The 26,592-nt window shown below is 53.2% G+C and overlaps 1 protein-coding gene across 1 annotated transcript; it reads left to right on the top strand.

Annotated features, from left to right (window-relative positions):
• Positions 1-1,332: 1,332 nt before the first annotated feature.
• On the top strand, positions 1,333-5,105 carry SOX8 (SRY-box transcription factor 8). Its single transcript, XM_064673363.1, has 3 exons — positions 1,333-1,874; positions 3,051-3,289; positions 4,151-5,105. Exons 1-3 carry the CDS (start codon positions 1,432-1,434, stop codon positions 4,882-4,884), a joined length of 1,416 nt encoding a protein of 471 aa, XP_064529433.1. The 5' UTR covers positions 1,333-1,431; the 3' UTR covers positions 4,885-5,105.
• Positions 5,106-26,592: the final 21,487 nt, after the last annotated feature.

Here is a 26,592-nt window from a genome sequence, read left to right as displayed (position 1 = left end):
TTATACATTGCAGTAATGAAACAAAACACTCTGAAATCATCACATTCGTGTTACTTTTTAAATGCTGGAATACTTAAAGCCCAATTTCTACATTTTCCCCTACCGATCTTGTACGTGTACCATCTTTTTTTCCGGAGGGGGAAGCAGCAGATAAAACTGGAATTTGGGGAGTTGCTTTTTTTTTTTCTCTCTCCAGAGTCGCAATTAGAAGGCTGAATTCCGCGGATAATTAGAATCAAATGCTCCAAATAAACGCTGCAAAAGCAGGGCTCGCTTGGAGAGGAGCAGCTTAAGCCGATGGGGGAGATTTTAGGGGTAACCCCCCCTTCCCCCGCACCCAAAGGCTCACCCCGAGGTGCCGCATCCTCCTCCGGCCGGGACCTCCCGGGGGGTCCCCGATCCCGCCGCGGGAACGCTGCGGGGAGGGAGCAGAGGAGAGTCGGGCGAGGGGACACGGAGGGTCTCGTGTCGCTTTTTCCCAGCAATTCCCGATTTCCTCCGTTATTTGCCCGCTGGAGGCAGCGGGGGAGGGAAGCGACGCGCTCGGGGCTGCGAGGAGCGCACGGCGGCCCCAGGGGTGGCTCTGACCCCCGTGCCGCGCACCGACCTCCCCAAAAACCCCTGGAAAAGGGGCTTCGGGAGTAACCGGCTGTCCCAGCGCACGCACCGGAGCTGCTGCCGCTCCGCCCCTCCTCGCAGAGGGACCCCGCGCTCCCCTCCCGCACCCGCTGCCCCCCAAACCGGGCGGTGCCGGTAACTCAACGCAATCTACTGGAGCGTAAAGCACATCCCACCGTCGGGGGTGTCCCCGCCGGTCCCGCGGCGCGGTGAAGCCCCCGGGCAGTTCGCAGCGGATAAAAAAAAAACCAAAACACAGAGGAGCCGAAGGAGGGAGGCGGAAGGGGGAGCCGGAGCAGGGCCGGGCCGGGCCGGGCCGTGTCCCGCCGCCTCTCGCCCCCCGGGCCGGGCCGGGGACCCCCGTGCGGGGCCGGCGGCGCGCGGGGTGTGCGGGGCGGGCGGGCAGCGAGCCCCGCCCATTATGCAAATCACCCCTCGCCCTGCACCAATGGCGAGCGGCGGCGGGGGCGGAGCCTCCGGCCCTCCCCTTAAAGTAACTTGTTGCCAGGGGCCCCGCTCCGCACTGGACGTGGAGCGCGGGGCAGCGCGGAGGCCCCGGCGGCGGCAGCAGGACGGCGTTGGGGGTGCTGCGGGTTTTGGGCTGAATTTTGAGCTTTTTCCGTCTCTTTTTTTTTTCCTCGAATTTATTTGGGTTGTTTTTTTTTTTTTGTCGCCCTACCGAGGAGCGCTCGCGGCCGCCGCCGCCCCCCCTCCCTGCGCTCCGCCGGGCTCAGCGCGCTCGCCCCCGGCCCGGCCGCGCCGCTCGCACCGCTTCTTCCTCCCCCCCCCCCCGCCCCTTTCCCCCCTTCCCCGATGCTCAACATGACCGAGGAGCACGACAAAGCCATGGAGCCGCCGTGCAGCCCCGCGGGCACCACCAGCTCCATGTCGCACGTGGACTCGGACTCGGACTCGCCGCTGTCCCCGGCCGGCTCCGAGGGGCTGGGCTGCGCCCCCGCGCCCGCCCCGCGCCCGCCGGGCCCCGCCGCGCTGGGCGCCAAGGTGGACGCGGCCGAGGTGGACGAGCGCTTCCCCGCCTGCATCCGCGACGCCGTCTCGCAGGTGCTCAAGGGCTACGACTGGAGCCTGGTGCCGATGCCCGTCCGCGGCAACGGATCGCTCAAGGCCAAGCCGCACGTCAAGCGGCCCATGAACGCCTTCATGGTGTGGGCGCAGGCCGCCCGCAGGAAGCTGGCGGACCAGTACCCGCATCTGCACAACGCCGAGCTCAGCAAGACCCTGGGCAAGCTCTGGCGGTGAGTCCCGAGCCCGCATCCCCCCCGGACGGCTCTGCCTCCTGCGTGCCTGGATCCCCCCTCCCGCCGCTTCTTTAAAACCCTTCTCCTGCGGTGGTTTTATTAATCCTTTTTTTCCTGCGGTGTTTTTATTAACCTTCGTTTTTTCCTGCCCACGGGAAGCGCTTCAAAACTGAATTATAACCCTACCTCTACCCCCTGAGCATCCCCGCACGCTGCGAAGGACGCGCCGGTCCTTGCTCCGAAAAATGCCCCCCGAGCAGCAGCTTGGACACCCTCGGTCCCGCCCCGGCGCTGTGCCACACGTGGATTTTCCCTGCTCCATCGCGGAGACCCAGAGCTAGGGCCCTTCCTTTGCCTGGCTGGGATTTCCCCAATCCCCAGGCGATGAGCCTTTTTTTTATTTTAATTACTTATTTTATGGCTTTTTCTAATATTTTTTTTCCTCTTGGCTTGCTTGGTGCTTAACGAACTATAAACGCAAATAACCATTTTTTAGCAGTTATTTTAATGAGCTTCCTGATTTCCTTTCTTATCTGCTCAGTGCTTCCCACTGATGCAAACTTTTATTTGCTGGGTTACATCCCAGCTCTGCCTTCCAAGGCTCTGCCCCGAGCCACGTTTTCCCGCGTGCTGTATCCCATCGTGTCTGTCCCTAATTCCCATCTTTCCTGCGATGCTCCTGCTGCTGTTTGAGCCTCTCCAAGAGTTTGCAAAGAGAGATCTGGGCAGGGGGGAGAACTCGGAAAGCAATAATCCCATCGCTGGTGCCTTCGGGGTTTCTTTGTAAGCACCAAACAAAGCTGGAGATGTTTGTTGCGGTGAGGGGGATGGCATTTGTAGGACAAACGTGGGAATTATAGTTGGGAAAGGCGTTGAAAATGGGGAAGGGGAATTTTGTTTTACCCAGTTAACACTGTCTATAGTGGCAAGGGTTTTCATGCCTCTATAGTTGGTATTTTAATCTATTTTTTTGCTGTGGATTTTAGCTCTTTTTTTGCCATAGCAAATTCATTTTGTAATTAACTTGCTGATTCCTCAAATCAGTGTATGGGAAATGGGGATGTGTGAGTTTGAAAACAGGCTGAAAACTCTTACGGAAAAGATACTAATTTTGGATTTTTTTTCCCCCCTCTCTCCTTATTAAAAAAAAAAAAAAAATCCACACCAAACCAGTTTATTGAGCGAAAACGAGAAGCGTCCCTTTGTGGAAGAAGCCGAGCGGCTCAGGGTGCAGCACAAAAAGGATCACCCGGATTATAAATACCAGCCCCGGAGGAGGAAAAGCGTCAAAGCCGGGCAGAGCGACTCCGACTCCGGGGCCGAGCTCAGCCACCACGGTGGGACACAGATCTACAAGGGGGACAGCGGGCTGGGGGGCATGGCCGACCCCCACCACCACGGGGACCACACAGGTAAAGGGCCCTGAGGGCGAAATATCCGCCCATCCCGCGCCTGTCGGTTTGGGATGTGAACCCGCTGGCGGGCACGGGCTCATCTGCCTCCCTGCATGGGTGTTGGTGGGGTTGGGACCATCCCAAAGCAGGAGTTGAGGTGTCGCGCCAGTTTTCTGTAGGAAACGCTCCCAGAGCCCCCCGTGCCGTAGGAAATCCCCGAAGCGCGTGGTCCCATTTCCCCGGCTGGTCCCGGAGCGGGAGAATTAATTGCGAGCTAATAAGGGTTAATAATCAGGGTGCCTGGGGAGCGGTCCCGGAGCTGAGCTTCCCCCGCAGCCCCAAGTTCCCCCGGAGCGATGCGTTGGCTCCGGGCGCATGTTGACAGATTCCAGGAGGATTGCGAACGTCCTGCAGCCTCAGACGCGTCTGTGCTCTCGCCCAGCCTGGCTGGGGATCCCGGCCCCGGGGCTGCTCTGCCTCTGGCACAGCAGGGCTGGATTCAGGCTGCCCACGGGGAGAGAGTGAGCAGGGCCCTCGCAATCCCCCCCCAGTTCTGCTTCCCGGGTGCAGGGCAGGTCGTGCAGCCGGGGTGTCCTGCTGTGTCCCAAAACGATGCTGATGGGCACAGAGCATTCCCTGGCTTCTCCTTCCCGCTGTGAGGCATCACCCATGTTTTACCATCATGCCACGTTTTACCCCAGGGAGGACATGATCCCTGGCATGGCTGCAGGGGGACATCACCCACCTCCGACACGGGGCTGTAGGTTTAGATCCCCCTTGCAATAAGAGATGGGAGAAACGCCTTTTTTCTTAACGGTTCTTGAAAGAATTGGGTGTCTTGTGGTCACTCTTTAAACCTTGCTGTCCCTCCATCCCCAGGCCAAACCCACGGGCCGCCCACCCCACCCACCACCCCCAAGACCGACCTGCACCACGGCAGCAAGCAGGAGCTGAAGCACGAGGGCCGGCGCCTCGTGGAGAGCGGCCGCCAGAACATCGACTTCAGCAACGTGGACATCTCGGAGCTGAGCAGCGAGGTCATCAACAACATGGAGACCTTCGACGTGCACGAGTTCGACCAGTACCTGCCGCTCAACGGCCACGCGGCCCTGCCGGCCGAGCACGGCCCCGGCGCCGCCGGCTCCTACGGCGCGTCCTACTCGCACTCGGCCGCGGGCGCCGGCGGGGCCGCCCAGGTGTGGACTCACAAAAGCCCGGCCTCGGCGTCGCCGCCGGCGGCAGAGCCGGGCCAGCAAAGGCCCCACATCAAGACGGAGCAGCTGAGCCCCAGCCACTACAGCGACCAGTCCCACGGCTCCCCCGCGCACTCCGACTACGGCTCCTACAGCGCCCAGGCCTGCGCCACCACCGCCGCCACCGCCACGGCCGCCGCCTCCTTCTCCAGCTCCCAGTGCGACTACACGGACCTGCAGAGCTCCAACTACTACAACCCCTACCCCGGCTACCCCTCCAGCATTTACCAGTATCCCTATTTCCACTCGTCCCGCCGGCCCTACGCGACGCCCATCCTCAACGGCCTGTCCATCCCGCCGGCGCACAGCCCCACCGCTAACTGGGACCAGCCGGTCTATACGACCCTGACGAGGCCTTAAAGGATGTGTGGGGCCCCTCCAGGGCTTCCCAGAAATGTGCACTAATGAAGGAATGAAGAGGAAGAGCGTGGAGTGCCGCGATAGTTTCCAAAGTGCCTCCTGAGCCACTGGGAACTCTGCTCGTTGCGACTGGACGTCCCCTTGCTTCGAAACTCTCCAAAAGGACAGAGCTCTATTTTTTCTTTGATGAGTATGATTTAAAGTAAAAAAAAAAAAATAAAGGACAAAAACGATTCCCCCAAAAAAATAAAAAAAGCAAACAACGAAGAGGAAAAAAAAAAAAACAAAAGCAAAGGACCGGCGATGCCTTTTGAATAAATGAAGGACCGTTCGACTCCTCTGTGAGGGCTGAACTGAACTTCCTCGGAGGGGAAGGTGACAAGTGCAAAAGTGGAGCAGGGGGGTGGGAAAAAGGGGGAGAGAAAACAACGGGAAAAGCTGTTTTGAGACTTTAAGGGTCTATTGCAATGTGAGGAACGGACCAACCTTGAGGGGCAAGAACTCACTGGGACCAACAGGGATGAACCCCGAGAACCCGGCTATTCCATGGAACACTCCCGTGGGAACAAACCAGTCTGGTGGGACCAACCAATTAAATGTCTGAAGTGTTTGTTTTTTGTTTTGTTTTTTTTTTTAGTCAGGAGTTCTTCTAAGCAAGGTTTGGCTGTAATTAACATTTTGTTTTGTTTTTTTGGAAGCTTAAAATGTTTTGGGGTTTTTTTTTTTCGGTTTGTTGTTTTTTTTTTAAAATCTGTTAAATATGTATTTATGTTCTGTATTATTTTGTCGTTTAATTAATGAAGTAATTTTGTGCAAGAAAAAAAAAAGTAGAATTTTAAAAGATTTTAAAGATGGGGGAGGGAGCATAAAAAAATAGTGGAGATGATACAATAAAATGGTGTTATGAGTCTATAGATTTTCGTTGGTTTTTGGGTTTTTTTCACATTTGGAACCGCTGCAACAGTCACGTTGGAGAGAGGGACTGAAGGAATCTGCCCATTCCAGGCAGACCTGGGATCTCAAATGGGAACATGAAATAATGAGGGGGGGGGGGAAATTACTAATTCAATTGGGAGGCTAAAACAGTGGCTAAATGGGGCAGGTGATTTTTCTGGTTACCTGCTTTGGGGTGTTAAAATTGGATTTTTAAGGCATTGCGGAGTCTTCGAAGGCTTTCAGCACCAGGACTACTTTATAGGAAGGTGTAATTTAATGAGAAATTATCAACTTCTGCTTTAATTTTGGCTTCTAGGGACCAGATATCATCCATCAAGCTGTGAAACTAAAATCTCCTCCACTAAAAAATGTTTAGGTACTTAGTTTTTAGACTAATATTTCATTGATATATCTCTACTTCTTCCATTGTATGCTGAGCATATAATAACCGTCTATTTTATGGTAACTTGTGCCTTTAAAAACCTTTGTAAATCTAAACCCACGTTTCAGAGGTTATTCATCTTTTTACCTTTTCTACGTTTCCTACTCTTTTTTCTAAAAAATATTTTTTTGCATATTTCCTTTTGGGGGGTCGCGGGGGTGGGGGAAAAAGACAAAAAAAGCTCATTTTTATGCAATCTATTTTTCTGTATAAAGTTTGAAAGACTTTGCCTGTTACTGATCTGTTCTCTTCACTCGCTTCTGACTAAGCAATGCTAACTTTTGTACAGATCCATTTGATAAAATTAAAAATTGCTTTTTATCAAGGACGTGTTCTGTTTTCTTTCTGCTTGAGCCTCTTTCTGTGCTGAGACAAAACGGGGAGAACAGCCCGGAAAGAGACGGATTATTCAGAATAAAATATTTTGGTTAAGGATTTCTTTTCCTTTTAGTCTGTTGTTTTTGGTTTTTTTTTCCTTGCTCCTTTTCCCTCTACTTTAAAAATGTCTTAGTATGAGATTTTTTTTTTAATATATATATATTTATTTCATTTTTTCCTTCAAGAAGGGTATTTCCATGCCTGTAATCCCAAGGATTTCTTAGGATTTCAGTGAGACTGCTCACATGAGGATGGGTTTGCAAGGTCAGCCTGCGTGGTTTTGGTCCAAGTTGATTTTCTTCTGTAGAGCACGTAGGAATTTTACAGTCAGAAATTCAGCTTTCTGGTTGGTGAGCCCTTGTAAATACCTCTGAATTATGAGAGCAACAAAATTACATGTTGCATGTCACGGTTGGTTGGTTTTTTCTTTTTAAAATACAGCCATTGAAATAGTTACATTTGCGAGTTTTATTTTGTTTTCTTGCATAAACGTCAAGTTGCAGTTCGGTTTCACCAGTTCGGGGAGAAAAGGGGACTGGGACTGTGAGGAAAAGGTCGGGATTTTAGGGAATTTCATCCCTCTGTGCCTGAGAAAAGCGCCCGGGCCGTGGGTGTAGGGCAGAGCCGTGCAAAGGGCTTTAACGTGGTGGGGGGGGAGAAGAGAAATGTGCTGACAATTAATGAAGCTCCAGCCCATTAACAAAGTCTGGAGGGCAGAATCCCACGGCAAATGTGCCGTTTGCAGGCTCTGCCAGGAGGGGCTGTAAGGGGACACCATTTTCTCCGTGCTGGTTCACAGAACTCCTGGCAAAACGACTTTATTTGCAGCCGAAGCCAAAGCTGCAGCGTAACTCCCTTCCCTCCCTTCCCCTCCTTCCCGTGACACTGCAACTTTCAAGGCTTGATCCTGATTTATGCTTGAGAAATAGCTGTGTTTTGGCTCTGCCTGCTCTGCGTGTCGAGGTGGGGCTTCAGCTCCAAACTGGCACATTTTGGGAGGGGAAAAAGGAGCCAAAAGGTGGGATGGGAAGGTGAGGATTTATCTTTGCTTTCGGCTTGATGGTCGATAGCGAAGCTTGGAGTGACTTTGCCGGGACCTGATAAAGCAGAGTTAAAATATCTGCATGTGATGGATTTATAAATCACCCAGAATAATGATATTAACAATTGCAAATCACCCAAAATGCTGAAGTTAAAGATTGCACTGAAGCATCCCTGGCTCGTGGGAGAGCAGCACCCAGCAGGATGGATCCCGGTCACGGCCTTGGGGAACATCACTGAGCTCTTCCCTCTCTCCTTTTCCTTCTCCCCGTGTTTCCAGCAGCCCTGACTTCCCAGTGTGGGTTGACATCCAGTCCCTGTCCCATCCAGGAGCTGCAGGGTGTGTGTGGAGCTGTGCTCTCCTCCCTTGGGATCCTGGAACCAGCCTGGCCACGGCACCAAGGAATTGCACATCCCAAATAGGCACCTTTTAATTCCATTTGCCTTCAGCCACACTCGGTTTTAGCTTTCTGTAAGCTCTGCAAAAATAGAGTTAGCTTTCACTAATATTGGAAGAAACTAATTAATATACAATATAGATGTATTATAATATATAGCATAGATTTATCATAGAATTGGAGTTGGAAGGGACCCGCAAGGATCATCAAAATCCAACTCCTGATTATAGATATTATAGATTATATTGTGTGGTATGGTGACATAAGCCTTGGAATCACAGAATCCTGGAATGGTTTGGGTTGGAAGGGACCTTAAAGATTCCCCCAGTCCCACCCCCTGCCATGAGCAGGGACACCTTCCACTAGCCCAGGTTGCTCGTTGCTCCAAGCCCTGTCCAACCTGGCCTTGGGCACTTGTAGGGATGAAGTGTTAAGAGACCCCTTTGCAGCTCCTGAAAGCAATTCCAGTTTGGGCAAGGAATGCTGACTGGTGATTTTTATTGCCCTCTGAGCTGGGGATACTCACTGTGTATTTTTGGGACACTCACTGTGTGTTTTTGGGGTACTCACTGTCCGTTTGCTGGTGATTAAAATCCAAAGCCATTCCAAATGGATGTCCAGGAAGGTGCCAGGCAGATAAAACACTCCGACCTGGATAAACCAGTGCTAAACCCCAGGGATTGGGGTGAACTGGACATTCCCAAGAGCCCCAGCAGTTCATTCCCTACACCCCAATTTCCCCTTAACGACTCTCCCGTTCCATTTCCCGGGGAGAAAAACCCCGGCTGAGTTTCTGCCCAAAGAAGAGCATTTCGATCAGAAATGAGTGCTGGGTGCACAGATCCATTTCCCTGCCCTGTCTTTCCCTTCCATTTTCCATGCCTGCAGCACGAGGAGTGCTTTTCCATGCTTTTCCTGGGCTCCTCCTGCCGTCAATGGCACCATTGTGTGCCCGGGGCCCGGCGCTGGTGGCTCTTGTGTTGGCGTGAATCTGGAATGTCTCTGCAAAGTCAATGAGATCAGGTGAAACCAAGGCCGCCTTTTGACCCCTGGCTGTCAACAAAAAAGGCTTCTCAAGATAATTGCAGGAATACACGAGCGATAAAAAAGTTCCCCTATTTTAGTTTTGGAGCGGGGAATAATGGACGTTGCTGTTTGGCTGGATTGCTCAGACACTGGTGGTTAGGGAGAAAGAGGAAATTAATTTTATAGACCGTATCCACATTCTTTCTGCGTGGTGGAAAAAAAAAAAAAATGTCCCTTCCCATCTTCCTTATTTTAATTTTTCCTGGAGTGATATCAAGTTTTTCTGCGAGTTTTTTTACAGTCTGGTTGTAAGTTTGTGGCAAAGAAATCATTAAGTGGCGTTTCTAGGGCAGTGTTGGGCTTTAATAAACTTCCACGTGGGGATGTCCCTGATCCCTGTGTATGGATTGACCTCTTCCCTCTGCCACCTTTATCCTCTTGGTGCCAGGGCTGGATGCTCCCAGCCCCTGCCTATCTGTGGCCTGTGATTCAGAGGCAAAACAATTAAATCTTAAATTAATACGACTCGAGATGTAAGTGCCATTTGGCATACAGGGTGTGGAGGTGCCAGGAGGGCAGGAAAAGCTGTGTCAGGGGAGCAGATGCTCAGCCACATGACCCTGGTAGGGCAGAGCTATGCCGGGGAGATTTTGGGAGCAGGAGCACCATGTGTGAGCCCATGGGAAGGCTTGGTGGCCACAGGAAGGTCTTGGTGGCCACAGGAGCTGCTGGGTGACCCAAGGAGGTGCCCCTGCAGTGAACACAGCCTGGCACAGCCCCGGTCCCCACAGAGCCTGGATGAACCAGCCCTTTGGGAACATTTTGAGGAAACTCCAGTATTGCCTATTTCCAGCCTCTGGGAGTGGGAGGTTGGATCCAACTGATTCGGGGCTCTGAAGGCAAATTCTTAAGCACAAATTGACCAAGGGCTCCAAGCTCCCTTTTCGGGAATGAGAGCAGGGAGTTTCCCTTCAACTCCTGACCATTCCACGAGGGACACAGGGAGAAACCCCAGCTCCCAAGTGACACGGCCTCACCACTGCCCTGCTCCTCCCTGGAGACCCTGCAGAGCCTCCACAGGGTTTTTTAGGAGTTCATCACATGACAGCTTAATTAACACGTTGAGGGGAGCTGCTCAGGACTGTGGGAGCCAGGGAGACCCAATCCAGCCCTGTTCCATCCCCTCTCCCTGCCCAGCTGAGCCGGGGCAGTGTCGTTTTAAGTTCACTTTATGCGTGTTACAGGCAGGAATTCGGGATGGCACCAGGCAGGAATTCGGGATGGCAGAGGCAGCAAAGGCTGAGGCTTGGGGAGGGGAAGCCATTTCCCAAATGAGTCAGCAGGAGCTAAAAATAGTCACCCCAGAGCCCAAACCACAGAAAATGGTGCTTATCCCAAATTGCCTCGTTCCCCTGCCATCCTGCCAGGCCAGCCCACGCCGGAGCCGGGAGCTGCAGGGCAATCCCTGCCGAGGGGATGTGGTGGGATGCAGGGGCTGCTGCCCGATGGGGAGCACGGGAATGACAGCCCTTCAGGCAGCCCAGGTGGCTCCTGATGGATGTCAGGCCATGGGGGGTCCTGTCACAGAGTGTTTGCAGATTCCAGCCCCAGGGATGTGGCCGGAGCAGAGGCTGGTTCTGGATGGAGTGGGAAGCGAGTTTATTCCTTTGCAGAACCTTTCTGTGCGAGGAGGGGGATTCCAGGCATCATTTTTCCAGAAAACCACCTTGTCTCTACTGAAAAACTCAGTTTTAACCGAGCTAAGAAAGCAAACCTATTCATGGCTTCTACTGCAGCCAAGAACTGGAGAGCCACCGCCGTGGAGTGGGACACACGTGGATGCCACCAGCCCAGGGACTGTCACCCAGAAGGAGTTTGTCACTTGGATAAATAAGGTGGGTGCTGCCAAAATCGTGGCTCTGCCTTCCCTGGGCTTGGAAGAGCCTCTGGTGTTGCTGCTGACCCCCATTAAGCCAGTCCCATATGGCCCCGGGGCTCAGCCATGCACAGCGTGTCCCTGGCTTAACTGCAGGGCTGGCTTTGACCTGCTTTAGGGAAGCCCACGTTTCAAAAAACGCCAGTTGGACACACTTATTCTGGTTTAAAAGCCTCTTCTTTCGGTTTATCTTAAACCAATTAGGGATGAAAACCAAGCCACTCCTAATCCAAACTAAGAGGGTGTCCCCTCAGTGCCTGTCACAGCTCCCGGGGCCGTGTTGGTTTAGGGAAAGCGATGCAGAGACATTGGTGTGGGTGGGAAGGGATGCCCAGGGAGAGATGTGGAGCTGCACAGCTGTCCTGCCATGGCACCTCACCCCATCCCACCACGGCACCATAAACCCATCCCAGCAGGGCACCTCACCCCATCCCACCCCTCTCCACAGCCTGGCATCAGCTCCTGCTCCCCGTATTTGTTTGTGGCTGTGTGCTCAGGCAATATTGTGACTGCCAGAGACGTGATATTAAAACATTTACCCAAAATACCTCTGCCTGCCTCTCCCCTCCCCTCTCTCGTCCCCCTCCTCCTCTTTTTCTCTCTCTTTTTTTTTTCCTGGTGCGTGTCGAAATTCCCAGCGCAGGGAGGGAGGGTCTTCACCCAGGAAAGGGTTAAGCATTTTGAAAGGTCTTGTTTGAGGTAGAGTGAATTTTAACCACCACACACATAACGAATGCGAAACAGCCTGAATTGCTGGTGAGGAGCCAAGAGCACAAGAGAGGAGCTGCTGAATTTTAATGATTCATTATTGCATGGAAGGCCTTTGTCTTCCTTTATCCGGTGCACAATAAAAGAATTAATTGGACAGAAAATGGCAGGGCAAAGAACTGACAAGTCATTAAGGGGCTCTGAATGGCTGATTAGGTGCACATTGGGGGTGGAATTTCAACTGCACTGTTTCAGCAAGGGCTCCAGAATAATAATGGCATGGCACAGTTTATATTTTGTATGCAGTACCAGAAAGGCCTTTATGTCGGCATTGTGGTGCTATTTATTATGCTGTCTATTTAGCCATTGTTGGCATTGTGCTTCCAATAAGAATGCACAAACAAAGTTGGGATTTTTTTTTTCTTTATTTTAACTTCACCGAGGCAAAATAATTGGGAATCAGAATCCCGCTGCACAGATAGTTTTATTAATTTTTTGAGCAGGGCGTGTGTGTGTCTCTGTGTGTGTGTGTGTGTTCAGGAAAGGCAGTAAATATTTAGACTTGCCCGGAGTAGCCTCATTTAGCAGAAGGAAAAAGAACTAATAAACTTCTCCCGCTTTTTCCCCCCCCACCCCGTTCCCGAGGAGCGGCGGGGCCGGGGAAGCCTCGTGCAGCTGGAGAGGAGCCCCCGTGGTGGTGAAGCCCCCCGGGAACGTCGGAGGGGGGCTCTGGCCACTTCCCCAGCCCGACGGCGGGAGGATGCAGCCCCAGGAAAAGCAGCCAACTGGAATTATTGGTCGCTAGGAAGTTCCTGGAACGTCTCGCACACGCATCCTTTGAGGCGGCTCCGGCCAAAGCTGCCTTGTTGCTGTTGTTGTTGTTGTCGTTGATGTCAAGCAGTTGCCTGTTGGTTCTAATACAAACCACACACACAGGAGGGGAAGGGGGAACAGATGAAAAGCCCAGGACACCCATAGGTGTGATTTGGAGGAGGACTGGGCTGTTTTTCCTTATAAAAGGATAACAAACAGGAAGAGCCGTTTGCTGTCAGGTCCCTGCACAGCTGCTTGAAAGTTTCAGGGAGGGAGAAAAGGGAACTTTAATGAAGATACAGGGGTTTTTTGCCTTTCCAGTGATTCATTGCAGCCTGGTGGAAATAGAAAGCTGTCCCCCTCCAGGAACCAGGGATTCTCACACCAGGCATTGCATTTTTAACTCTGCTCTGAGCTCACCGAGGGTGACGTCACTTCTGACAAGCTCCATCCTGTCCTCAGGCTGCCTCTGATTCCAAAGGGAAGGTGCCTCCTCCTCCTCCCAAATCAGAGCTGTGAACATCCCTCTGCCTGCCCTGGGACCAGGAGCTGTGGGTGAATCCTTCATTTCCAAGGACTAGAGGAGCAAAAGCCGCTGAGAACGGATTCACCTCATCCAGCAACCTGCAGCTGCCGGAATCCTCCTGCTGACGAGCTGGGATGGACTGGGAGGGACTGGTCCTGGCTCACACGGACTTCCCAGCTCTGCCTCCACATCCCAAGCCATACCCCATCCCCATCATTCTCCTCCTGCCCTGAAAACCCAGATCAGGGAGTTTTTAGCAGGGTGAGCTCCCACACTCACATCCTTCAGCAAATGACCTCTCCTGTCCTGGCTGGAGGGAACAGGAGGGAGAGCTCAGTTTTCTCCTCCTCCACAGTCTTTGGTCCCTAATTTTCCTGTCTGGAACATGAGGGGACAGAGGGAGTCTCATTCTCACATGATGTCATTGGGGAGATGGCTTTAAACAACTTAGATCAGATCTAAGGAATAATTTTTTGGTAACGAGGGTGGTGAGGCCCTGGCACAGGTTGCCCAGAGAAGCTGTGGCTGCCCCATCCCTGGAAGTGTCCAAGGCCAGGCTGGATGAGGCTTGGAGCAACCTGGGAGAGTGGAAGGTGTCCCTGGCCCTTTCCCACACTTCTGTTGTTTTTTAATTTTCTCCTAGATATGGGCTAATAACTGGTTAACAATGTACGTGTATATATATATATATATATAAATCTGAAAATGTGAGAGGGGATTTGGGTGTCAGGGAGATGGATGAACTGCAACTTGAAACTCTTTAGGTAAGGAAAAGTGAAAAGGAAAATGGGGTTGTTGCAAAAAATGCCATTCTCATTAGAATACAGCCCTTCTGCAGTCAGATTTTAAGAGGTAGTTGGTGGCACTCTTCGTTCAGAGAGTAAAGGCTGGGGTGTCAAACACAAATAAAATCAAAGAATAAAAAAACAGGGGTGGGGAGGGAGCTGGTTCTGCTGGAGATTGTCATGTTCCTCCTGAGACCTCAGCTTCTGAACAGTGTGAAAAGAGAAAAATTATTTTATATATATATATATATATATATTTGTGCTTCTCTGCTTGTGCTGCAGCTAGGAATGAGCAGATGGAAAAGCTGTTATGAGGGATGAGGGGTCCATCCACTGGTGCTGCTGAGCTGGGAAATGCCCCCACCTCTTGCTCTGCCACTGAGGAGACTCTCACTGCCATCCCTGTGGCATCCTGTCCCTGGAGCTGAACCAGGAGTCACCCACAAACAGCCCCTTTTCCCAACCAGGAGGATTTGCTGCCACACCCGATGGGACCCTCTGCAGGTGGACAACGAGGTCCCAGGTGGTCAAGGGCTCTTGGAAGATCCCAGTGCTCCAGGGCCACCTGAACCCCAGCAGGTTTGTGGGCTTTGAGAGCCCATCCTGGTCACCAGATGGAGATGGGAATAAAGCTGGGCCCAAACAGCCGGAATTCAGGCAGGAATCCAGATGTTCTCAACATTTGGGAGAAATCAGCTCTGTGGAGGAGGAGCTGGGAGTGATGTCCATGGGAGCAGAGTCAGGTGAGAGCTCCAGAGCCAGATTCCAGCCACCCCTGAAGAGCTGTGAGCTTGAGCCCTGGAACAGTTGGCTGAAATCCACGCCTGGTGATGGGATACAGAGAAGTTAAAAACTTATCTAAAGCACTTAACAAAATTCCCAGTCGGAAGCAAGTTTATTATTTCAGTGAAAATAACTTAACAAAACATCCGAGTGGGAGATGTTTTGTGTTCTATTTCTGGGAATGCAGGAAAGACCCTGTGAACCCCACCCCTCCCCCCCCCAAAAAAAATGTTTAAACAATCAGCCCCAAACCACGTAGATGTTCCAATCTGCTTGGAGGAAAGAGGGAAAATGGAAATATCTGCACTGGAAGAGAGCAAAGGTCTGTCTCAAGAGTGTCCTGCAAAGGCACGTGTAGGTTTGCCAGCCAGGATTAAGCAAAACCACCTCAAATTAGGGGAAAAAAAACAGGGTTTATATAAAATAGCCCTTTCCCAAGTCTCTGCCAGCCTCTGGCAATCAGCAATCACTGAGAGACCCTTCTGTTGCCTCACTGTGATGCCTGGAAGTTGCATGTTTTCCATGGATTTGTTAAGCCTCCTTTGAACCCAACCCTGCTCTTGGTCCTGTGGCAGAGCTCTGTGACTGGACTCATCACTCTGAAAAAAAACAAGAAGTCTTTCTTTTTCTCTAATTTCTGCCTTCTGTTCAGTTACTGTATCACGAGACACACCAAGGGATGGCAAAAATAATCACTCTCCTTTCCCTTCTCCTTTTCCTATTTAGTTCTTCACTACCAACCTCAAAACTCCTCAGTCCAGGCTGAAAAGAGCCTTCCAGAAGCAAAATAAAATATTTCAGCTCCAAACCTAAAAGATCCACTTTGGGCAGAATTTTATCCCCGTCTCTGACTCCTCACTGAGGCCCAACATGTTCCTGGACCTGGTGCTGGTGACACTCGTCTGTGGGGAAAAATGGACTTTAAATATGCTTGGAAAATCAGGGTTTCCTGGTTTCTGAGCAATAAATCCTAGTTTTAGGCTGGAAGCTGAGCCCTGGCTGCAGGAGGGGCTCCCCATCCCCACCACCCACCTCCCATGGGCTCACGGGGTGTCCTGAGGTCTCAGGGCCACCCAGCCCAAACCCCAGGATATATAGTTGAGCCCTAAATGGGCTCAAATGGCATCTTTTGGATTTTTCCCTTTTACCTAATTACAGGGATTTATTTTTATTACCACTATGGGCTCGTTCCAAAACCCAGTCGGCTCAGCAGAAATCTCGCACGGGCTCCTGGATCAGGCCGAGGCACTCGGGGTAGCTTTTCCTATAACAAATTATCCCTTATTTGCTGGGTCTCATTTAATTATTAACCAGAAGCTGCAGATATTTCCTTTCCAGGTGAAATCAAGGCCAAGCCCCCCCAATGCCCTCAGGAGGATTTCCCTGCAGCTCCTGAGCTCACAGACTGGGACGGTCGGATCCGTGTTGTCACACCACAGGTCCAGTCCCTGTTGTTTGGAGCCAAAGGGTTGTAACATCAGCCACACTGAGGTGGATTTTGGCCAAGGTTTCTCCAGCCCAGCCCCTTCTGTGAGCTCAGTGCCCCTCTGTGTGCAACATCTGCTCCACCTTTGTGGGAATGATGCTCCTGCCCCTGGGATCACCTCAAGCCTCATCACTGAGCACGGGGATTAGGAAGGATTGGAGGCATTGCTGCCCTGGGATCTGGGCTTCAGCTCCCGTGGGGTGTTCTATAAAGGTGATTCTTTTATAAAACTGATTCTTTCACCCCCTTGAAGTGGGTAGGAAATGAAGGTGTTACTTGTCTCATTTTTCCAGCCTGGGATCCGTGTGGCACCTCGTGGGAGATCAGGAGGACCCCATGGAGAATGCAAGGATGAGTTTAGGAAGCAGAAACCTTTTAATTCCCTTTATGCTGGCGGGTTTTGTCATGGATTCCATTGGAGACCACGTGACCTTTGGAAATGGCCTTTGCCTCTACCTTAACCTCTCAAAGAGTTGCTCTTTGGGTGTCTCATCTTACACATTTATCACACCCTGGGCTCACCTGAGCCCAGTCCTAGAGCAGAGCACACAGGGATGGTTTCTCCACGGGTTCCCTTTTGCAGTGGAGTGCTTGGAGAGAAAAATTCCCACAGCTCTACCTTCCTCATGGTTTATCTGGTGGTGCTGTACCCAGGAGGACTCTGATTTGAGCCAGAATATCAGAGGTGGGCTGTGAGCTGGTGCTGCACAGGCTGATGGTAACTGAATGCAACAGATTTTCCCACACTGAAAATAAGGAATTTAAGTGCTGACTTGCTGCTTGAATTGAATGCCTGACTATTCTCCGTAGGAAGAAGGTTTTATATAAAGGGATTTCAGAAGTAAGCAAGTCCTGGAGTAGAATCTTCACCCTCAGGACACCTGTCCCTCCCTTGGAAATGTAATTCAGTGCCATTTCTGTAGGTGTAAAGCTCTATAGCAGCAGTTAATATATGCATACTTCTGGGTTCCCTCATTACCATTTCAGTTGGCTCGTTTACATAATAACACAGAACAGAAGATCATTTGCATAAAATTAAAAAAAAAAATCAAATAACCGAACGTTGCTTTTATTTTGAAAGGCGCGGGGAAGGAGCCTGTGAAGTTATTTATATCCCCGAAAGTCCCGAGGAGGCTGCTCGGCAGGGAACCGTGCTTTCCTCACAAAATGGGACCTGACCACTTCAATTTATTCATGAAATATTAGCTCACTTAGCGCAGGAGTTTTTTAGGCAGCCGGGCTGGAGCTGACGGGAAATCCCCTCCCGGCTGCGGCGGGATCGGGATCGGGATCGGCACCGCTCGGAGCCAGACAAAAGTCACCTCCCCCGGCTCAGCTCCGCACCTGAGGGGCTGGGAGTGAGGGCTCTGCTCCTTGGAGACCGCTGGTGGGATGGGAAAATGCCTTTCTGTCCCAGCACTCCTGCCCCGTGCACATTTACCTAAATCTGGGGGGTTCACGCCTCCCCGGCACGGGGATGCTCAGGCACCCTCGTGGCAATGGGTCAGCAAAGCTCCTCAGGGGCTCTCTGGGTTTCTTCCTGTGGCCTGGTGGAATCACAGCATCATTTAGGTTGGAAAAGGCCTCCAAGGTCATTGAGTCCAACCTTTGATCGACACCAAGCTCTTAGAGAGATTCCAAAGGAGGGACACAAAGGTGGGGAAGGGCCTTGAGGAGCAGCTGAGGGCACTTGGTGTGTTCAGCTGGAGAAGAGGAGACTGAGGGGAGACCTCACTGCAGTTCCAGCTTCCTCAGGAGGGGCAGAGGAGGGGCAGGGACTGAGCTCTGCTCTGGGGGCACCAGGGACAGCACCCAGGGAATGGCTGGAGTTGTGTCAGGGCAGGGTCAGGTTGGATCTCAGGGAAAGGTTCTTCCCCCAGAGGCTGGTTGGGCACTGCCCAGGCTCCCCAGGGCAGTGGGCACAGCCCCAAGGCTGCCAGAGCTCAGGGAGGGTTTGGATGATCCTCTGGGGCACAGAGGGTGACTCTTGGGGATGGGCCTGTGCAGGGCTGAGGGTTGGACTCAATGGTCCTTGGGGGTCCCTTCCAGCTCAGCATGTCCTGTGATTCTGTGAACTAAACCATAAGAGCCATGTGCCAGAGGAAATCCTCCCAATTTCCTTGGTCAAATATTCCCAGATGAGCAGCCCTTGGCCATCCCATGTGGTAGGTCAACCCCATCTGGGGTTTGGAGTGAGCAGGGTGCCCCCAGTAAGACACAGAGGGAGGGCCCTGGGCCTGTTCCCAGCAGGGCCAGACGTGGAACTGTGGGATAGTGGGGGAAACGTGAGGCTGAGCAGGGAAACTCAGGCTGATTTGGTATTCAAGGCGAGTGCAAAATGGCCAGATTTGCATGAGAAAGGTTTGTTGGGAGAAATCTCAGGCCAAATCCTCTTTTCATTTCTAAGTCTCCAAACTTGCAGCATCTTTCCCGACGCCAGGAACGTTTCCTCACGTCGGGTTTGCACGAGGGTCATGAGAGCTGAGCCTGGCCCAGGAGTACCCACAGCTCATGGAGCACCGAGAGATTTATTACAGCAGTTCCTGGCAAAACCATCACCAAAATTAAACTACAACCCCTTGTAATGAGCTGGGCTCTACATTCTCACACTGGTGCAAATCCTCCTGTCGATTATTGGGTTGGCAAGTTCTTGCAGCACAAATGGCCTCGAGGTTGGAAACATGACCCTGAGCTGCCTCCTCTCTCTGCTCTTTGGGGAGCAGTGCTGGACTGTGGGAGCGCAGGGGCAGAGGGACAATGGGACAATGTCTGTGCTGGGACTTCCCTGTCCCTCAGCAGGATGCTCCCAAATGGAGTCCAAATGGAGTCCCTGTCCCCCTGGCACACACCAGGGAGGTGCATTGTTGGCTGTGGGTGGGGTGGGTCCCAGCACTCTGGGCCTGCCAGACTTGGACTCGTGCCTTGAATCTTCACATGGCCTCAGTAATGCTGTGCCCCTTTCTCACCCTTCTCTGTGTCCTCACCAGGGCTGTGGTGGCTCCTCCGCTGCAGGTCCTTCACCAGAAGCATTTGGGAGGGCAAGGTCTCCTCTGCAGAATTCCTCATCCCAAAACCCATCCCCAAACCAGGAACCTCAGCTCAGAGATCCTTCCACCTCTGTGCACGGGGGTGGATCACACCAAGGGGTGACACCTTGGCATCCTTCTCCCAGAAGCCTGGAAGAGTGTGCCCAGGGAAGGGGATACTCAGTTTGGGATGGGCCCGATCCTGACATCCTGCCTGTCCCCAGCATCCTGAACAATGTCTGTGGTGTCTCTGCTCCCTCTTCCAAGTGTCTGCTCCTCCTGAGGGGCAGCAGAAGCCTGAGCTGAGGCTGGGACTGAGGTCCTTGATGAAAAGGGAGGTGATGCTCCCTCGAGTCCTACAAACATTATTCCTGCAGGGACAACAAGGCCCTGGATATTTGGGACGTTTCCTTGTGTCCTGTGCTGAACAACCAGAAGGAAAAACCTTTTCCTTCACCAATTGCATAGGGATCCCTGAGAGACTCCCATCAGTGTCCCCTGTGCTGGAATGCACTGGCTGGGTCTTCTCCAGGTTCCTCCATCCCAGACACAAATTGAGCCGGGGGGAATCCACAGCAGAATTTCACAGCTCACTGTTTTAATAAATGTCTGGAAAACGCGGAGTGAAATTGAGTTCGGACCTTTCCAACGCACTAATATTTTGGAACACATGGATCATGCATATGGGAATAGTCCTGGCCTGGAAAGCATGGGTAAGACCCAAATAGCTCCAAGAGACAGCGCTTGGAAGCTGGATTCAATAAAGGGCCATCCCCTGGAGCTGAGGAAACAGGACAACGGGACTGCTGAGACCTCACTGTGCTGGGGGGATTTCAGGGCTGCTGGCAAGTGCTGCTCCATGACACAGGACAGATGCTCTGCCTGCTGATAATGAGAAAAATAGTTATGAACACTTAATTGCCAAAAACTAAACTCACTGCTGTGGCTCGAACTCCCTGCTCAGCAGAGCCCGTGGAGGACGTGGACTGGACTTTGCTTCACTCTCAGCGTGGCCACGAGGAGAAAAACGTGTCCCTGAGGCACCTGGGTCCCCCCCGGAGCACCGGGGAGGGCAGAGCCCGCCCGAGGGCCAGCGTTCTCCTGCAAAAAGCTGAAGATTTGGCCAAGATCCTGGTGCGCTCCCCGGGTGCTGAGCATCGCCCCGGCGCTGGGAACCCGCCGCTGATTTGCAAGGGAAATGCTGGGTAAATAATCCTCATTACCCGGGAAAGCTGCCCCTTCCAGCTCCAGTTCACTTGTTATTCCGATCAGCCGATAAACCTCGTTTGCATAATTTTCTCTCCCCTCCGCGCTCCGGCGCCGCTGTCGGGGCTCGGGCGGGCTCTTGTTGCTCGTGTTGATGTTGCTGCTCCCTGTGCTCGTCCCGACTGAAGGGTTTGCAATTCCTGAGGGAATGGTTTGCCCCGGGTGGGCTTCGGGGTGGTGGTGGTTCTGTGTTTGCTTCCCCTCGGTGCTCCCTGCAGTCCCCGCAGTCCCCGCTCTCGGCGTTGCTGGCTGAGAACGTCCCAGCTCATCACAGGCATGGGGCTCGCACGGGCTGCCCAGGCCCAGGCTCAGGATAATGAACACAGGAGGAGTTATTTTGAGGGATATCCTGGGAGTTATTCCCAGCTACTTGAGCACTCTGAGAGCAAAGGCTTCTTTTTTTTTTCTTTAAGGTGAATATTGGCTTTTTCATTTCCCTGCAGGGGGATCAGGACACGCAGCCAGAGGGGTCTCCGGGGATGGGGGAGCACCCACTTCCCACCTGCTCGCTCCAATCAGATCTGATTTGCTCCTGAAATCAGTCTCCCCTGCAACTTCATGTTTTAAAGATGATCAAAGCTGAATCATGGCAGTTCTTCCAGAGGAGACAAGGAAGGGAAATGCCAGCTGAAGTGCTGGCTCTGAAGCTGGGTCCTGCCTTGGATGAGAAGGCACTAATGCCTCATCCACATCCCCATCCTTATCCCCATCCCTATCCCTATCTCCACCCCTATCCCTTTCCCCTGCAGCTGTTGCTTTTACAGTTCTTATCCGTGCAGGCAGCAAGACCAGAACCCAGTCCTTACCCAGTGCCCACCCAATCCTCATCCCTATCCCTTTCTCCATCCCCATCCCTATCCCTATCCCCATCCCAATCCCCATTCTCATCCTTATCCCTATCCCCACCCAGACCCTATGCCCATCCCCATCCCTATCCTCATTTCTATTCCTATCCTTTCCCCCTCCCCATTCCCACCCCCTCCCCATTCCCATCCCCACCCTGTCTCCATCTCCTCCCCATCCCAGTCTGTGCAATCTTTTACAATCCCTGTTCTCCCCATGCACACTCAGCTGCAGCTGTTGCAATTAACTGTGTCATCTTTTTGTTTTCTATTAATTGCAATTTTTTTTCTGTGAAACTCCCCGAATTTTAGCTGATTAACACACTCTTCCCTTTCATTCCAGAGCTCTGCATCCCCCCAGCTCCCACGAGCTGTGTGGCCCCTCACCCTGATGGAGCTGTGCCGGGAGAGGGGCTCGCTGCTCCCCCAAACCAGCCAATTCCAGGAGGGGCTGCATTTTGCTGAGTTGGGGGGATGCCGTTTTCCATGACAGGGAAAACTTTCCAGCCTGTAGGAAATAAAACTCTTCGGCCCAAGGTCGCAACATCTCATGGGAAAGGTCCCTCCTGCCTGCGAGTCCCCGGGAGGGGACACCTCGGGGTGTCCATGGATGCATCCCAGGGATTCGAAGAGCACCGGGAGGGACAAACCCGGCACAAGCGGGGCCAGGGCGGCCGCGTCCCGTTACTCGTGTCTCTCTGGCTCCTCCTGAAGGAGACAGCCCCGTGTAGCTGCAGGAGCAGGGGAGCGGGCCAGGGATTGCTCCCGGCCTGCAGGAGGTGGGATAATTTTGGATGGGAAATGGGAGGAGAAGGCGAATCCCATCCTGTTGTCATTTTAATAGTCTTATCCCTGCCCTCTGCAGCTCCACCAGCACGACAATTCCCACATCCCGGGTCATCCAAAGCTGGTACAGATATGAGGGATGGGGTTTGGAGGGATGGGGATTGGAGGGATGGAACTCACATGTACAGGGATAGGAGGGATTAGGTTTGAAGGGACGGGGTTTGGGGAGGTGAGGCTTGAAGGGATGGGAGGGAGAGATGGGACTTGGAGGGATGGGACTTGGAGGGACGAGGCTTGGAGGGACAGGAATTGCAGGGACACTAACTAGCAGGGACTGTGGAAGGAGCAGCCCCAAGCCAAGCTGCAGACACTGCTTTCCAGTCCTTCTCCATGCAGAGAGCCAGACCTGATCCCACCCTTTGAGAGCAGGAGGGGAGGTGGGCTCTGGCCTGCAGGACACAGCCCTTTTGTTTAATCTCCTTATCCCCAGGGGCTTGGAATTTGTACCCTGGGCTTGGATTTTGCATTCTGCTGCCACTCTCCAGCTCCCAAATCCTGACAGTGGTAATAAATATCCCCCTGCTCTGCTGGGAAGAGTTTTCCCAGTCAGGCTGAGCCCGGGCTGGGGCTGGAGCCGGTTTGAAAGGACGACCCGCTGTGCTGGGTTGCTCCAGGGCCACTGAGCCCTGGATGCCCTCCCTGCCCCTGCTCTGTGCCAGAAAACCCGCCTGGCACAGAGCTGGGAGGGGGCTATTCATTCTCCAGCCAAGGCACAGCCCTTTTTTTTTTTTTCCTGGGATATATTTCAATGGGAAAGCAGAGCTGTGGCTGGAAGGGGACAGGCAGCTATGAGGCAAAAGGGATGGATGCTTGGGCAGGCAGCAGCTCCCAGTGGGTTGAAGCCTTAGAATCAGTCATCTGGGTTGGAAGAGACCTTTAGAAGTCATCTATCCAACCCCAAAACTTGAAGTCACCTGGGGCTAAAGGTTGGAATATCAGCCTGGCAGTGGCTCCAGGGGGGGGGGGGGGGGAAATTGCTGCATGGAGCTGATCCCACCACAGAGCTTAAAGGGTGACAGAATTCCTGTGCTTCCCAGGGACAGGCTTGACAGACACTTATTTTACTGTTTGCAGAGGTGAATCACACTCCTGGGCTCCAAAATAGCTGGGGAGGTTTCTCCCTGGGGGCTCAGTCACCCCAGAGAGGAAACAGGAAAACAAGCAGCTCAGTATTAAGTGAATGCTTTAAGGTGAGACCAAAAGGCAGCACCAAAAGGTAACACGTGTCCCCCATGGACCCACTGGACATTCAGTGAATGAAGGAGTTATTTTCAGGCATCCTCAGCAAACACAAACCTACTCAATAGTTAATTTTCCCCCTAAACTCTTTAATTCTGCAGTCTTAAAGAGATGGGGTTTATAATCACTTAGTCTGGGTTAAAACTCTGTGTTTCCCTCGCTGAAGTGGATTTAAGCAGTGAGTTATTATTATTATTAAATATGTTGTTGACTATTTCAGGGCACCAAACATCCAGACACTCCAGGTCACAAACCTACAGCATCCTTCCCTCCGAGCATCCCAGAGCTCCTTGCCCATGAAGGACTGAGGATCTGGAGATTTTGGAGAAAAGGAGGCTCAGGGGGGACCTTCTGGCTCTCTCCAGCTCCATGACAAGAGGGGGGAACCGGGGGGGGGGGGGGGGGGGAGGTCGGGCTCTGCTCCCAGGGAACAAAGGACAGGAGGAGAGGAAATGCACTTAAGCTGTGCCAGGGGAGGGTCAGGTTGGACATGAGGAGGAATTTCCTCATGGAAAAGGTGGAAGGCACTGCCCAGGGAGGTGGTGGAGTCCCCATCCCTGGAGGTGTCCAAGGAAGGCCTGGCCCTGGCACTCAGTGCTCTGGGCTGGGGGACAAGGTGGGGATGGGGCATAGGGGGGATCCATGGGCTGGGAGGGCTTTTCCAACCTCAGTGATTCTGTGCATGGAGGGGATGGGACAAATGCAGAGGGGTTGGTCAGGAGCTCAAAGTCACCAACAACTCCATCCCTGAGGGCCTTTTCTGAAAGCACAAGTTTCCAACACGGAGAGTTGTGGGGGCTCTGCCCAAATCAGAACTCTTACAGCGCTGGAAAAAGAGAGTTGGAAGTTTTAATTTTTGTTTTATTAACTTATAACTTTAATTTAGTTTATTTTGTTTATTAACATTTATGAACAGAAGCCACTGGTTTGGTCCAGCCTTTCCCTGGGAAAGCATCACCTTCCCATCCCTGTTCCTCACCGAGAGCGCGCGGGGCCGTCAGGGCTTTCCAGAACTCTTCCTTTCTGGAAGCCCTTTTCCTCTTAGGTGACATTAACCCAGAGCTCTGCCGCTCCACCCCGCTTTAACGATTTCCTCTGGAACATTCTGTGTTCAGTAACCCACTGTGTTCCCCAGCTGAGGGGGATCTCCTGCAAAGAGAAGAAGGACAAAACCCCTGAACCCCCCGAGCCCGTCCCGAGCAGCCCGAGCGCTGCCGCCAGCGCCTGCCACCCGAATTCCACCGGGGAAGAATGTGCACATGGCAGAGGTCCCTGAACATTTCAGGCAGGATATTGCCTTCTCCTGGATGCAGGAGCCTCTCTCACCACTGCAATAACATTTGCTATAATAAGCCCTGACTCCGTCTCAGGGATGGCGGGAGCGCGGTGGGGACGGTTTGGCTGGGCCAGGGAGGGGCTGGGGGGGCTCCTCTCTGTCCCAGACCCACCAGACTCAGGGGGATGCTCTGCACAGGGATTGGCTCGGCAGGGAAAAGCAGGGGATGCCCTGGGGGCGTTAAGGGGGTGTCTTGCTCTCTGCCCTCCCCAAATCCAGGCTGGGCAGTTGGGATGGACCCAAAGCCAGGCTGAGCAGTCAGGATGGCTCCAGGCGCCTGCTGGGGCTGCAAACCACCCCCTTGGCCTCCAGTGTCTGTGCCAGGGCCTGGGCAGGCACCCTGTGCTCCTGTCCAGGCAGCCAGCCCAGCCCAACTCAGCCCAGCCCAGCCCAGTCCAACCCAGCCCAGTCCAGCTCAGCCCAGTCCAGCCCAGCCCAGTCCAGTCCAGCCCAGCCCAGTCCAGCTCAGCCCAGTCCAGCCCAGCCCAGTCCAGTCCAGCCCAGCCCAGTCCAGCTCAGCCCAGTCCAGCCCAGCCCAGCCCAGTCCAGCCCAGCCCAGCCCAGCCCAGCTCAGCCCAGCCCAGTCCAGCCCAGCCCAGCCCAGCCCAGCTCAGCCCAGCCCAGCCCAGCCCAACCTCTCCAGCCCATTCCTGGTGCCTGCCTGGCACTGCCCACCCGGACACTGCTCCTTCCTCTCAAAGCTGCTCCTCTCCCTGCCAGGCTGCCCAGGAGCCACCTCATCCCCCCAGCTCCAGGAGTGCCCTGAATGGGCACGGGGAGGAACCAGCTATCCAGGAGGGTCTTTTGCTTGGATTGCTGGTTGGAGCTGCTTTGGCTGGCTCGGCCTGTGCCAGGGAAAACTCCACAGTTTCATGGAGCCAGAGGCTGGGATGGCATTGGGGCATCTGCTTGGCCATGAGGCACCTTCAGGTTGTCTGTGTCCTGGGCCAGGAGGGAGTTCACTGCCAGAACAGCAGCTCGTGTCCTGCATCCACCCGGAGGTGCCGAGTCCATCAGTTTTCCATGGGGTCTCTGACAGCAAATAAACTTCTTCCCAGCCCAAACCAGCCCCTATTCCCAGCCTGAGTTTTGTGTGGTTTCCATTCCTGGGTTCTGGATGCCCCTGTGCTGGGCCCTGCTGGGGTTTGCAGCCACCCCAGAGTCTCGCTGTGGGTGGACATTCCTGCCCTGGGTGCCTTTGGTGGTTTTTCCAGGGATGGCTGTCGGCTCCCGGCTGGCCAGGGCAGAACAGGCTGGGCCCTCTCCAGCCTCCAGCGAACAAGGGGCCGATTCAGGAGGAAATTTAGTGTGTGCTCCTGTCCCTCACACCTTCCCACTGAGTGCCATAAACCCCTCCAGAGCAGACCTGGAGGGCAAAGAGCCATTTTTGGGATGTGACTCTGGACAGTGTCACCCCACTCCCTCCTATCCCGGGTCTTTCTCCTCGATCCAACCCAAACCCCACAGGCAGATGAGGTCCATCTCCTGGCGTGTGACAAAGTGGCCTTGAGCCAGCTGGGTGGGTGGCACTAGAGGGGCTCTTGATTTCCCCCCAAAATAAGATGAGCAGAAGCTGCTGGGGAGGGGGATCAGATTGTGGAGAGGCTCCTGTGGCCCCCCCGAGTTTGGACGGGGCTCTGCTTTGGGGATCCAGAAATAGAAGCAGAGTCACTGCAACACCCAGGACCTGTAAGGGCCATTCACAGCTGCCAATTAACAGCTCCCTCAGCCCCCCATGCCCCCCCAGCCCTGCTCAGGCTCCTGCTCCCCCCGTTTAACCCTCTGACCATAATTACCCCTCGTCCCTGCCCCGGCGGCACCTGAATGCTTTACAAGACAAACACCTAATCCCATGGAAATTATAGCCACATAATATCTCTTTTCATTATTTGCTG

This window comes from Pseudopipra pipra, chromosome 16 (assembly GCF_036250125.1).
Source record: "Pseudopipra pipra isolate bDixPip1 chromosome 16, bDixPip1.hap1, whole genome shotgun sequence".
Classification (NCBI taxonomy): Eukaryota; Metazoa; Chordata; class Aves; order Passeriformes; family Pipridae; genus Pseudopipra; species Pseudopipra pipra.
Note: the sequence above shows the minus strand (reverse complement) of the source record. Positions and strands in the feature narration are given on the sequence as shown.